This window comes from Fringilla coelebs (assembly GCF_963513975.1).
Source record: "Fringilla coelebs genome assembly, chromosome: 13".
Lineage (NCBI taxonomy): Eukaryota > Metazoa > Chordata > Aves > Passeriformes > Fringillidae > Fringilla > Fringilla coelebs.
This window is the reverse complement of record NC_140039.1, coordinates 22272309-22285051: the sequence shown is the minus strand read 5'-3', so window position 1 is coordinate 22285051 and position 12743 is coordinate 22272309. Positions and strand designations below refer to the sequence as shown.

General features: G+C 40.7%; 1 protein-coding gene across 1 annotated transcript in view; it reads left to right on the top strand.

Moving 5' to 3' along the window:
* FGD5 (FYVE, RhoGEF and PH domain containing 5) overlaps positions 1-12743 on the top strand; it is a 74394-nt gene that overhangs the window by 50104 nt on the left and 11547 nt on the right. Inside the window, exons 12-15 of the mRNA XM_084214628.1 lie at positions 1464-1532; positions 6674-6757; positions 8073-8152; positions 12339-12438. Of these exons, the coding sequence (XP_084070754.1) occupies positions 1464-1532; positions 6674-6757; positions 8073-8152; positions 12339-12438 (333 nt within the window). The remainder of the gene's footprint in view (positions 1-1463; positions 1533-6673; positions 6758-8072; positions 8153-12338; positions 12439-12743) is intronic.

Here is a 12743-nt window from a genome sequence, read left to right as displayed (position 1 = left end):
GGGCATTTTTTCTGGCCAGCAATATCTCTGTGTGGATGGCCATGTTTCAGATTCCTATAGATGTTGTTTACTGAGCTATTGTGATACAAGTTGGAGCACTGGTTTGTGTAAAAAACATCATTCTGGCAGTGCACAAAAAGAAGGTCGTGCTGAGAAAGACATGCATTGTCTCCGCTTCTACACAGAGCAGCCTTTTGGCTTTTTACTTCAGCAGTCCTCAGACACCCCAAGTGTAGTGTATTTTGATGAAGGTACTGCTTTCCTCCAGTCAAAAGGCTGCAACTGAAAGCAGGAATTGCTTTCAGCCTGAAAAGCCTCTGTGCTTTATATAGCTGCCTAAGAACCTTAAATTAGGGCAATTAATTTTTTTTTAATTTTATATTTTCACTATTCCCCCGTGGTGCTTTTAATATAATATGCTGTTTTTAAGCAGCACATCAACAGAAACATGAGAGTGTACAGCTCTCTTGCTATCCACATCAAATGCAAATTTCTTCTTCTGACTTTCAAACTTGTCCAGTTCCCTCAGGTCCAACCTGCTTCTATGCTTCAAAAGATTTCTTTCTTGAGTTCTGCAACTCTGAATTTCCCTTCAGTCCACCATTATCTTTAACAAAATTCATGAAGCAATTTTCAAAGTATGCATACTCATAGCCTAAGAATACTCATCAGCCAAATATTGCAAATATTTGTTTTTCTCTCTAAGATCAGTATTCTCACTTGCCCTTACTAGGTAAGGCTTTAACAAATTCTGCAAAGCCCAGCATACAGATTTTACAGGATTTGTCTCTTTGGTTATAAACTATTCTAGAGTGAAGAAATACGCTAGATTCTGTTCTCCATCTAAAAAGAGAGCAGATGACTGTTAATCCACTGATGTAGTTCAGTTAGTTATGGCAGACTTTTTCGAACATTACTGCAATGAAGTTCTAGTGTGCTGGTTTAGCTGGTTTTACATACATGGTCCTACCTACATACTTAGTAACATGATGGACTGAAAAAGTATTGTGCTTGCAAAATTAAACAAATTATATATGGAGGTATAGTTAAGATGGTGTAGCATACTAAAACCCAAGGTTTCAGCTTTTCTCATTGGTCTGCCTATTTCAGAGGACTTTTAAAGACAAGAATTCTTTTCTAAAGCTCATTATATGTTAGCTTTCAATCTGTGACAATCACCTCTGAGCACAGTCCGCAGCGCAGAAAGAGTGGGCTGAGGACAAGCAGGTTTCCTACCCATTTTGTACTGACACAAGTGCAAGCCATGAAGGGCAGCAGAGCTAACCCAGGCAAAGACTAAGCCAGATCATAGGGAGTAAGGCTAGAAACAATGTTGAGGCTCTCTATCTCTTCTTGTACTGATGAATGGTGATGGAGTAGCTCCTTCCCCAGGAGAAATACTCTTTTCACAGAAAGATTCAGAGTGAAATCTCAGGATTACAATCTGCTCTTTTCTCCTTCAGATCTTTGTTAAAGAGGGAACGCTGATGAAAGTCTCTGGCAAAAACAGGCATCCTCGACATTTGTTCTTGGTAAGATTTTTTTATATTTTTACTGTTTCTCTCATATCTTTCCACACATTTATGCAACCCTGAAGCCTGGGAGATTTTAGGCTGCTGTTGATTTAACCATCAACAGCGAGGTAGTGAGTTAGTTCCTGCTGCTAACAGAGCTGTAGTCCTTTCACACGTCCCATTCGCCCCGCATACAAGAATATGTGCTGTGCAACCCTCCGGTTGTGCCACAGTTATATACAGCCTTCACCAGGATATAATTCTGCAAGGAAGTGCAGGTTTTCAAGGGGATGAGTAATATGAGAACTCCTGAAAACTTTCAGGAATTAAGCTACACTTGACTTGAAAGTCCTAAGACCTTTGAAGATTTAATCAGGAGCAAGAGAGAATACCCTACTGCTAAGGTAGCTGAAAACTTCCTTTGGTCACACTCAGGAGGGATCTTTGAAACTGAAGAACTTTCTTTTAGCTCCTGCTGTCCACATATATGTAAATTACCTGATAATTTTGTGCATTGCCTCAGCATAGTTCCTCTAAACACACACCTCCAGCTTAGTGTGGATTAGAACAACAGTTTTCAGTGATAGACACTTTGCAACATTCTTCTAGGATAATTAGAAAAAATGGACCTTTCATCACTTGCCTGGAATACTCTTTACAAGGGTCCACAACCCTCCTACAAGTATTTGCAAATCAAAACAGATGAGACCTTACTGTTTTGGAGATATGCTATGAACACTTACATTTTCTATTTTGCATCACACACTCCATTGAGCAGTTAGAGAGTGTCTGAAACTTCAGGCTCCTGAGCTCTATTCTCAACTTTTCAGGTAGCGTATTTTGTGACCACATGTATTTTTATGCACTTTTCAATATTAAGGGGATTATGATACTTGCCTGTGTCTTAGGACTTTGTTACCTGCCTACCTGTTAATGTAAGGAGGAGAGATGGCTTATTACAGAAGCCATATACTTTGCATTAATCCTTTATATTTCTCCCTCTTAGTTGTAACTCCTGTTTGTGCATGACCATATGCACAAGCTTCTTTCCCTCCTCAATCACATATTGCCCATCATAATCAAAGATCAGATGGAATGGGATAAAGTGCTGGTGCTGCACTTTTTTTTGATGGTTTCAGTGGTTTCTGTGAAAATTCAGACTTTTACATACTGAAAATGATGGATTTCACGCAAATCTTCAAATGTGAGATAGCTGCAGTTCTGTTTTACAGAGTCAGCATCAATGGACTGTAACAAGTGCAATAAATGTCAAAATCATGACTTTGTTGCAGTCATAGGAAAAAGGCTATGCCAGAAACTCCAGTAGCTGGCCTTAAGAAACAATGTTCTCAGCAGCAGTAACTCTGAAGTCTACTGATAACCACTTAATAACAGATTAAAATTACATTCCTACTGGTCTCTCTTCTGAAGCACTTGCCTTTGCTAGTCTTCAAAATTACTTTGGAACTGTGGCTAAAGCTGGGACAAAATTCTAAGACATTGCTACCCTTTAGTCTTCCAATGTGTTTGTTGCTGCCATTATAACGCATTACTACAACAAAAACTGAAGTGCTACAAACTTAGCTGTTGTAACCAATACAGAGAATTTTAAAGGAATATCAGAAATCTGGTCAATAATAAATGCTGAAAGTAATTTAAACAGGGGATAAACTTATATAAATTTCAAGTCATCCAAAATGGTTGTAACAGCTTGAAGGTCATAAGTCAGAAGAGGCCAAAATAACTGGAACAGAACAAGCACAGAAATTACTTTCTGGCACTCCCTAGTTTAGGAACTATTTCCTGGGGAAAGTTCAGATGTTAACTGCAGAGAGAAGCGTCTCTTGACAGCTGGAGACATTACAGTAACCAATGTCGTATTAATAGATGCTCTCGTTATCCAGAAACAGGGTTTTTTCTTCCTTTCAGTCAGCGAGGCAAATTGTGACCAAATGTGCTGTCATGCACAAGAATGGGGTGGAGTTAGTCATAATGGTCACTTTCAAGAACCAAGAGACACATAAACCTGGCTTCTTTCCTGATCTAACGCATTGAAGTTGCAATTACTTCAGGCTTCCTGTATTGTACTTCCAGTAGGGGCAGGGAGAGGGTGACTGGATCATTGAAACTACTTGAAACTTATTGGCAAATATCTACCTTCAGGTTCAGTGATTTCTGTGGGAGAAAAACCCATGACAAAACCCCAAGACTAGAATAATTTCCTAAACATTGTCTCTTAAAACTGACATTAATTTAAAGCCTTTATCTTCTAAGGACCATATTGTAATCCTTTGAAGCCCCTTGCAAAACTCAGGTTTGTGTATTAACAAAAATATCTTTCAGAACTTCTTTTTAGTGCTTCATATGTCATCAGTGACTCAAAAAGGTTGCAGAAGATAACATGTAATAGATGTCGTTTGGCTTTGATGGAATAATTGTATTTACCTTCACTATCCCGAAGAGATTTTTACATGAATAGCATTTTCTGAAGTTCTTAGTAGCGAAGTTGCTCTGACTGAAGCTAAATTAAGACCAGGACCTGGACAGAATTTCAGAGCAAGAGTACCCACTGAAGGATAACCCACTGAAGGAGAACTTAATCACTACTCATCCCAGGAGATGAGCCCATCAAACTGAAGTTGTAGCTAGAATAGGCTGTAAAACTTGGGTGTGGGCCAGACTTCTATTTCGCCTGTGCTTTCAAAATGTGCTTTAGTGGTTTGCTCTGAATGTACATCTGTCCCTAAGGAGCACTGTGTGTCTGTGCACAGCACATACGTGCATGACAGTGTAAAGACAAATTTCAAATGTTCCTGCAGGTGTATGTTGTGTGTATCAAAATGTTACTTGAGCTGGCTGTTTTGTGCAGGCTGAGGGTATTGTTGAATCTGGTGTTTCCTGGCAGGATGTTTTGTGAGTTTTGCTGTATGTCTGTTTCCTGAGTCCAGTCTCTGTTTACAAGGATGTTGTGGCCTCTGTGCAGCACAGTATGGGCTGCTGAAACTGGCAGGTCCCCTAACTGCCCCTCACCACAAGACTCTGCAACTCGGAGCCTGTCTCTTATCTCACCCTTCTAAGAATTTCTCTACAAAGACCACTTGTTTTGAAAATGGATTGCAGGAAGCTGCTATCAAATGGGAGACTGTTTAATGCTGTATCTGGCAGGCTTGGAGTATCGGAGATTTTTGGAGTCGCAGCTTGAAAAACACAGCTCCAGCACACATTCAGACTGCTCCACTGACACTCAGGGCATGTTTAACTCAAACTTGAATAGAAGAAGGCAGGGTTCATAATTAGCTAGCCTTTAAAACATTCAGAAAAACCAAACATGCAGTAGAAGCTTTTAGACAGAGTATATATTACATATGGATGCCAGCAGTTTAGCAGGGCTTAAATTTGTTTGGATCAATCAACTTGAACACTGTAGGTTAGAAAACTTGCGTTGACTCTAATGTTACTTGGTACCTGTCACAACAGAGAGAATATAAAAAGAAGGTGGGGAGGGGTGGAAAGGAAAGCAGCGACCGGAAAAAAGGGAATAAAGGATGAGACATATCCTGCTTTCTCTGTGCAGAAAAAGGGTATGTGCTCCAATATCAAACTCTGAGCAGTCTGGGAATCCCAATTATTAAAAGTATTCTGGCAAACAAGAATTGTGTCTGAAGCCCAAGGACTTGTGGGAACTTCCCACACGGTTCTAGCAATCCATCTCCTCTACCACAGATGTCTGAGAGGCTGCAAGATCAGCTTTTATCACCAGCCAGTCCTCACTGCTTGAGGGAACAGTGGACAGTTGAAGCAGGAGGATGTATGAAACCACTGGTACTAATACTAATTCTGTCCATATCATTCATATGGCCATCACTAAGGTCTTTGCAAAGAAAACAGCAGTGAGTGCAAACCCTTTCTTTCTTCATGAATATGTGTGCCTTGCTTCACAAGCTTTGAAATATTTGTCATTATTTCACTGTGTCAAGTTGTAGCTAGTGAGACCTCCAAATCACAGCCTACTGCTAAATAGGGGAGAAAAAAAGGAGGGGGAAAAAAGGCAAATAAAAGTAACGCTTAGTAAAATCTTGGGATATTAATCAAGGTTGTCATGCTAATGGTGTGCACCATAGTGTCATCCTTTATCAAAAGTACTAAAAAAATAAGCAGGTTTTTAAAGAAATATGTAACTTTTAAAATACATTTAAAAATTTGAGTTTGTATTCAAGAAGCCTCATAGCAGACTATGTCAGGATCCTGAAAATCTCTCTCAGCAGTTCACTTCCTTGGGTTTAGTGCCCAGGTGCTGCAGGGCCCATTTTATAGCCAGTGCTCTTTAATATCTTAATGAAAAACAGGGATGCAAGACTCGAAGGGATGAGAAGTAAGTTTGCCAATCATGCTAAACTGGGAGGAGCTGTCAGCTTCCTCGAGGGCAGAGAGGCCTTGCAGAGAAATCTTGATGAATTAGAAAGATGAGCAATCCCCAACCACATGAAGTTTAACAAGGACTTGTGTTGGGAAGGGGCAAACCTTTAGTGTAGACTAGGCAATGAGGTGCTGGAGAGCAGCACTGTGAAAAGGGACTTGTGGGTCCTGGTCAGCAAAAGGTGAATATGAGTCAGCTGTGCCCTGGCAGCTAAGAGGGCCAGCCATGTCCAGGGGCGCATCAGGGTCAGCATCACCGGCTGGGTGAGGGAAGGGTTTGTCCTGCTCTGCTCTGCACTGGGGCAGCCTCACCTGGAGTACTGGGAGCAGTTTTGGGCACCACAGCATAAGGAGCTAAAACTGTTAGCATCCAAAGGAGGAAGACAGAGATGGGTAAGGATCTGAAGGAGAAGCCATACAAGGAGTGGCTGAGGCCACTTGAATTGTTCAGCCTGGAGAAGAGGAGACTGAGGTCAGACCTGATCATGGTCTGCAGCTCCCTCAGGAGGGGCAGCAGAGGAGCAGCACCAGTCTCCGCTCTCTGTGGCGGGATCCGAGGGAACAGCATGAAGCTGTCAGGACAGGGTTAGGCTGGGTATTAGGAAAGGGTTAGGGTTAGGTAACAGTCCCAGCAGTTCATCAAGTTACAGCTTGTTCCAGGTATACTCCCCAGGAGAATGGGCTAGCAGGCGAGCCTGCAAGCCATATTGCAAATTATTGATTTTGTCTTTCTTTTCGTGTAGATGAATGATGTTCTGCTGTACACATATCCCCAGAAGGATGGCAAATACCAACTGAAAAACATTTGGGCTGTGTCAGGCATGAAGGTAATGCTTCATCTCTATTAAAAGCTTGAATTAAAGTTTTATAGGAAACTGCTGGTGCTTTTCTGGTTTATATTTCATATCAAGCAAGGGGAAAGAGGGGACGGACCTGTTATCAGGGCATTTCCTTGTCTCTTGCAGGAGACAGAGGGAAAAACGGTAGAAAACAAACATTAAAAGATTATCTCTAAGTCTGAGTCTTAGTATGACAGCCTTATTCAGACTGCGTAATTAATACAAGTCAAAATCAGTTACCCTCTAAACATGAAATAGGAAACAAAAAATATTTATCATCTCATTTTGTCTCCAGCCAATGCATTCTTGTTCCCTTCAATATATTCACTAGAACTTAGTCTGCCTGGTTTTAAACTCCTGCTACTCAATATTTACACATGGCTGGTTTTCATGTGCCTTTTAACTATTTTCCTCAAAAGCATTATTGGTTCAAAAAGCAATTAGCCAACTTTATGGGGAAAAGATGTATTGGGAACAATTTCATGTAGTGATATGAAACCAACTTCTTCTTCAATAAAGTTATAAATTGCAAACACAATTAAGCTGTCCTCACACTCTTTCCCTAAGTATTCATTGCCACCAGCACCTATGCAACAGGAAATATTGGACCTAAGAGGTCTATTGGACCTTCATAACTGTTCTATAACTAATATTCCAAGTTTTATTTATGTGAAAGAGGATCTAAAGTGACAAATCAAGAGTCTAGATGATCTAGAATACACACAAGATGAGAATTACTAATCATTAATTTCAGTGGAATGACATAGGAAATTTAGGCTGTTGTGAAAATGTGGCAGGGGTTGATCACCCCAGGGACCTGAGAGTTTAAAACTAACTTAGGGATTCCAGAAATTCCTAGGAATTGCCAATTTTTTTTTTTTTTTCTTTTTGTTAACAGAGCCTTGCTGCAGGCAGGCATTCACTGAAGTGCTTCACTGTATAATGCCCGCATGTCAGGAAAAAAGTGATTTCTGTTCATTACAAGGATAGACCAAAATGCTCTGACACTTGGCAGACTAAACATCTCCTAAGTTTGTCATATTTAAACTGAACCCTCATAGATGCTTCATCCTTATAGGCTAGATTATGTTATTTTTTCCCTTCGGCACACCATCATATTGAAATAGAGATCATACCTCATTAAAACAGCAATACAAAAAACCCTAATGCCCATCTTTTTGCATTGAAATATGAAACAGATGGTAGGGATATAAGAGGTAATATGCACTGAGGCCTGTCTGGTGTACTGATTATAGACAGTTTAACTCATGTCCACATTCATGTTCATGGCATTTGTTTCTAGGTCAGTCGCCCAGTGATAGAGAAAGCCCAAAACATCTTGAAGATTGAATATGAAGAGCGTTGCCTGACCCTGTCAGCAAGGTACTGTTCCCAAATGTCCATGGCAGAGGGTATTATATTCTGGAGCTGTATCTCTAGGTTAGTCCAACCAGTACCCAAGACTGAGATGGTGTCTCATTCTTTTTTAACTAGTGTTTTTCAGTCTCCTATTGGTGACAGACAATGTCTGAGTACTTGATTATGCAACAACATTCAAAATAAATGCAAGGCTCAAAAACTGTAACTAATTCAAATAATGTGCTCCCCAAAGACTGGAAGTTGGGTCTTGATAGCATCTTAAAGAGAAAGGAAAGAAGAAGCCTGGGTACTTTCCTATATCTTTCACATTATTTCCCTGCGACACTACGAGTCTGTTATATCTCCCTTTTATAAGTTCCCTTGTTACCTCATACCTCTAGGGCTGCAAAACTCTTGGAGAAAATAGTAATTAGGTAATACCATGCAACAGATATAAAAGTATTTAATAGTGCTTGAGCGTCAAAGTCAAAATTAAACCTTACTGGTAACCTCATGGGTTTTTCTAATAAAAGGAATTTCACTAATGAGCTTGTGTACTGCTAGTATTGATTGCAACTGGGAGTCAAGATCTCTGTCCTAGGATCCCAAGTCAGTGCCAAAAAGAGATTGTAGATCAGTTTCTGATCAAAAGATAGCAGTGTACTGTATTTTTCATGGTTCTAGCCCAGAACTATCCCACTAATTTACATACAACTACAGCAGAAAGGTAACTAGTTTGTTTTCCACATGTAGTTTATTACAAAAGATATAGCACACTACAGTGGTATTAAAATAAATTCTTCCAAATAACAAGGTCTTCAGTGCTGACTTTCCCACCATCAGTCTGCAACTACAGCATGGAACAGAATACCTAGAAGCACAGCCAACTTCATAAATTACACAGTGCCAGAGAAAGGCAGGGATGGCACTTTCTTACTCAGAATCAGAATTTGGAGCTCTTATCCTTCCCAGAGCACTTACCATCTGTGGGGAGTGCTCAGCTACCAGTTAAAGCCTTTTGGTCCATTTCCTTTTATAACTATAACCATATCTGATATTTCCATAGACCTCCACACTCTTCACAATCCTCAAAATATACTCACAGTAATTATGAATTACCTGCCAATTATAAAAGCAAGATGTGTACAGTCCTCCTGTATTGTAGCAGGGAAATTCTGTTGTATGTCCCCTTTCCCCAGACCAGCTGAAGCTGTCATACCTAGTGAGCAGCTCGGGATGCACTGCTTGCATTATTAGGATGTTTCTTTGCCTTTTGTACTCATATCAAGTCCATGCTTAATTAGGATAAACAAAGTATGTGAGGCAACTGTGAGCTGTGTTTGTTTGTAGATAGAACCAGCATCTGAGACTAAGGTTATCCTTCTGATAACAGACAGACAGAGGCTGGGATAGAGCCCCTTCCCTCTCCTTGTAATGCTCATTCTGTGACCAATCTGCTGTAAGTCATCCAAAACCAGTTATTCCTCCTCCTTTTTCTACTGGCTGGCAGAGGTAATGAGATATCAGTGAGCCAGTAGCCAGCACGCTCTCCTAAAACTTCATTGCACAACATCCTTGGCGTGTTACACTCACCAAAAGAGGCACCAAAGACAGAGAAGTGCAGAAGGCTTCAAGTATCCCTAGACTGTATATTTTACTGCTCACACTGAGGGGCTGCAAGCTGCACTATAGGCCAGTGCTTAACAATCAAAGTGAAAACCCCAAAGCCTTTATATTTGTGTGAGATAAGATGAATGAACTAAGTAAATACAGCATGAATGCCAGGGACTAAAGGCAGTAGACCAAGGATGACCAAAGCTCAGAAGTCAGCATGGCTGTATGAGCAGATAGCACTGTAAAGTCTTTGCATTTCCTGCTGAAAATGGCTCATTCACCTGAAGAGCCACGTTATTGGTTTAGCAGGGAGCTGCTAACAGATCTGAGCACAGCACCTTTATGGAGAAGGCTCATATGCTCTTATATCTTTATTTGCATTTCAAAAATATTAATCTTGGACACAGGTAAAACTCTGTGGTGCTTATATAAAATTCCAGAGAAAATTTTAGGAGAACACAGTCAATATTACCTCCTGAAAGGCTAATTTACAGCGATAGTGGTAGCGCTCTGACAAAACCCCATCCTGGTCCAATTTCTTTGTTCTGTGGATGTCCCCTGCTGTCTAGTGAAATGCAATGGCAACTTGACCCTCTCTGTTTGCTTAATGATGAATATATGAGCTGACATGGATAACTGATAGTTCAGCACAGAAGATGCATCCAAAAAATCCCACAAGGACCAAATGTGGCAATGGTGGATCAAGGGCTGAGTTTCTCTGAGTGTCAGAGGTTCAGCAAAAACTCCACTGAGTCTTCATGCAACCAGTCAAATATCTAATTAAGAACAAGCCTATGCAAATTGACATAATTGATCTTACTTATCAGCATATGGGTGCTATTCCCCCATTTAGTCACTAAAAACACGTAATTACTTCCTAGATATTTTTAGTTGAGTGGAAAAGAGGCTTAAGGGACCAATTAAATATCAGACTTTTGCTAGCATGTTGTCCTTCTTACCTGTCTTTCCTAAAGTGGCTTTAATTTCCACCACTATATGGGCCATGATTTCCTTTGTGTTTCTTTTGGATATTTTTAATCATATATTAATTCTCACGTGAGGAGAATTTCCGTTAAAGAATTAGCAGAACAAATGTTTAAATCAGGAAAAGCAGGACTTCTTTTAGTGTTTTCTAGGCAGTGGACATGATTTGTCTGGAAGATACAGACATCTTCAAATTTCTTAGAAAGTGTAATTTGACAGGTAACTTTGGTAGTAACAAGGAGTGACTAGGCTGAATAGAGCTCTGAGCAACCTGGTCTAGGGAAAGGTGTCCCTGCCCATGGCAGGCCCATGGCATGAGATGATCTTTAAGGTCTCTTCCAACCCAAACCATTCTGGGATTCTATGACTAGTAGTGTGACTCTTGACAGAGGTGATCTCTTGTAGTACATACACTCGCTCAGAGTTTCTGCTCCAGCTTGTTGAATTTTGCACAGGCTGATGTTTGTCAGACAAGGGCTTATGCTTATAGTGCAGAGGGATGCCAAGTCAAAGATCATCAAGAAAATCTGGAAATCTGGCATTTCCTTTTTTTTTTTTTTTTAGACCACAAAACAGAAATTGAGAAATTGTTCTCAGATGTCTTGTTTGGTGGTCTTCATGAGGACAGTGTGAGGAAATCACAGCTGAACAGCAGCTGGCAATGATGCCACTGTTAGTTTTTACAACAAAGTCTAGTGGGTAGCTTTAATGTGAGTGGCTGGTATGATCTGGAAAGGGGAGACCACACTGAGTTGCGTTCTCTCTGGTGACTGAGGCTAGAAACCGCTAGAGCTGTGCAGAGTTTCAGATGAAGAGGAAGTGCACAGTTTGAAGTCACAGCAGAAAAACCAGCTAAAACAGGCAGGATACCTCACAGCTGTAACAGAGCAAATGCATCTGTAAAATAACAGGAACCCACCCTGCTGGTTTTTGGGGATAGCTGGACTAGCAGGCAAATGTGAAGTGCTCGCTGGTTTGCCTTGTCCACAGGGGGCATCTAGGGGCCAGTCTGGAGAATGACTGGCTTCCACGGGGAATTGCAACTCCAGGGAACACCCAGCTTCCTTCACTAATTGCTATCCTGGCTTCTTCTGTTCCAGGAGACTGGAGGCTGTCTGTGAAGAAGCTAAAGGAAAATTGAGTCATTCACACCTCTACCGTGGGCAATACACTTCTGCATTTCCCAATATGCAATTCACCTAAGCAGCCCACTGTAGAGATGAGCATAAACATGTTTGCTTTGAGCAACCCATATCTGCCAACACTCTATGCGCTAGAGTGCCTAAAAGATAGGGCAGACAAGGACAAAAAGACAGGACAAAAAGAGACACTTCATATTGTCCTGTGTGATCTATGATTGAGCAGCTTATAGCAAAGCCAGAGACTACTTTGAAAAATTTTCTGGGCATTTGGTTCCTTCTCAGTCACAGTCCTAAGCACGGAGCTACACTAATCATCACTCTGAGTATGTCCAACAGTAAATTTTGTTCCTGTTCAGTGCAGGAGTGGGGAAAAGCAAACATTCATGAAGTGAAACTTTTGTCCTCTGATCAGTTTGTTTCAGTCCCTGCTGTACATGGCATTGACTGCTCTACTATATTTCATTCTCCAGCTCTTGCTCAGAAAGGGATGACTGGTACAGCTGCATCACCAAACACATCCCAGATGACTGCAAAGCTCACAGGACTTCGACTTTCCACAGTAGCGTGGAGGTAAAAGGAGGCCAAATCTTTTAATGCTTGAAAAGGGAAGGGAGAGAAAGACAGAGACACAAAAGGAGGAGGGTTGTACAATATGGAGTTCATTTAAATAAGCGTGCCAAGCTTGAACAATGACACTCATCACAGCTCATGAGCCACCTCTGAAATATTAATCACACTCCATATTCTGTGGCCTTTGCTTAATTCTTCTGGAGGAAGATTGTTTTGTCCTAAACAACAAACAAATGCTTATTTTGGATTTATTAAAAATAGCTACAAACTTCATAGATTAAAAAAAAACCCTACCCATTAATTAC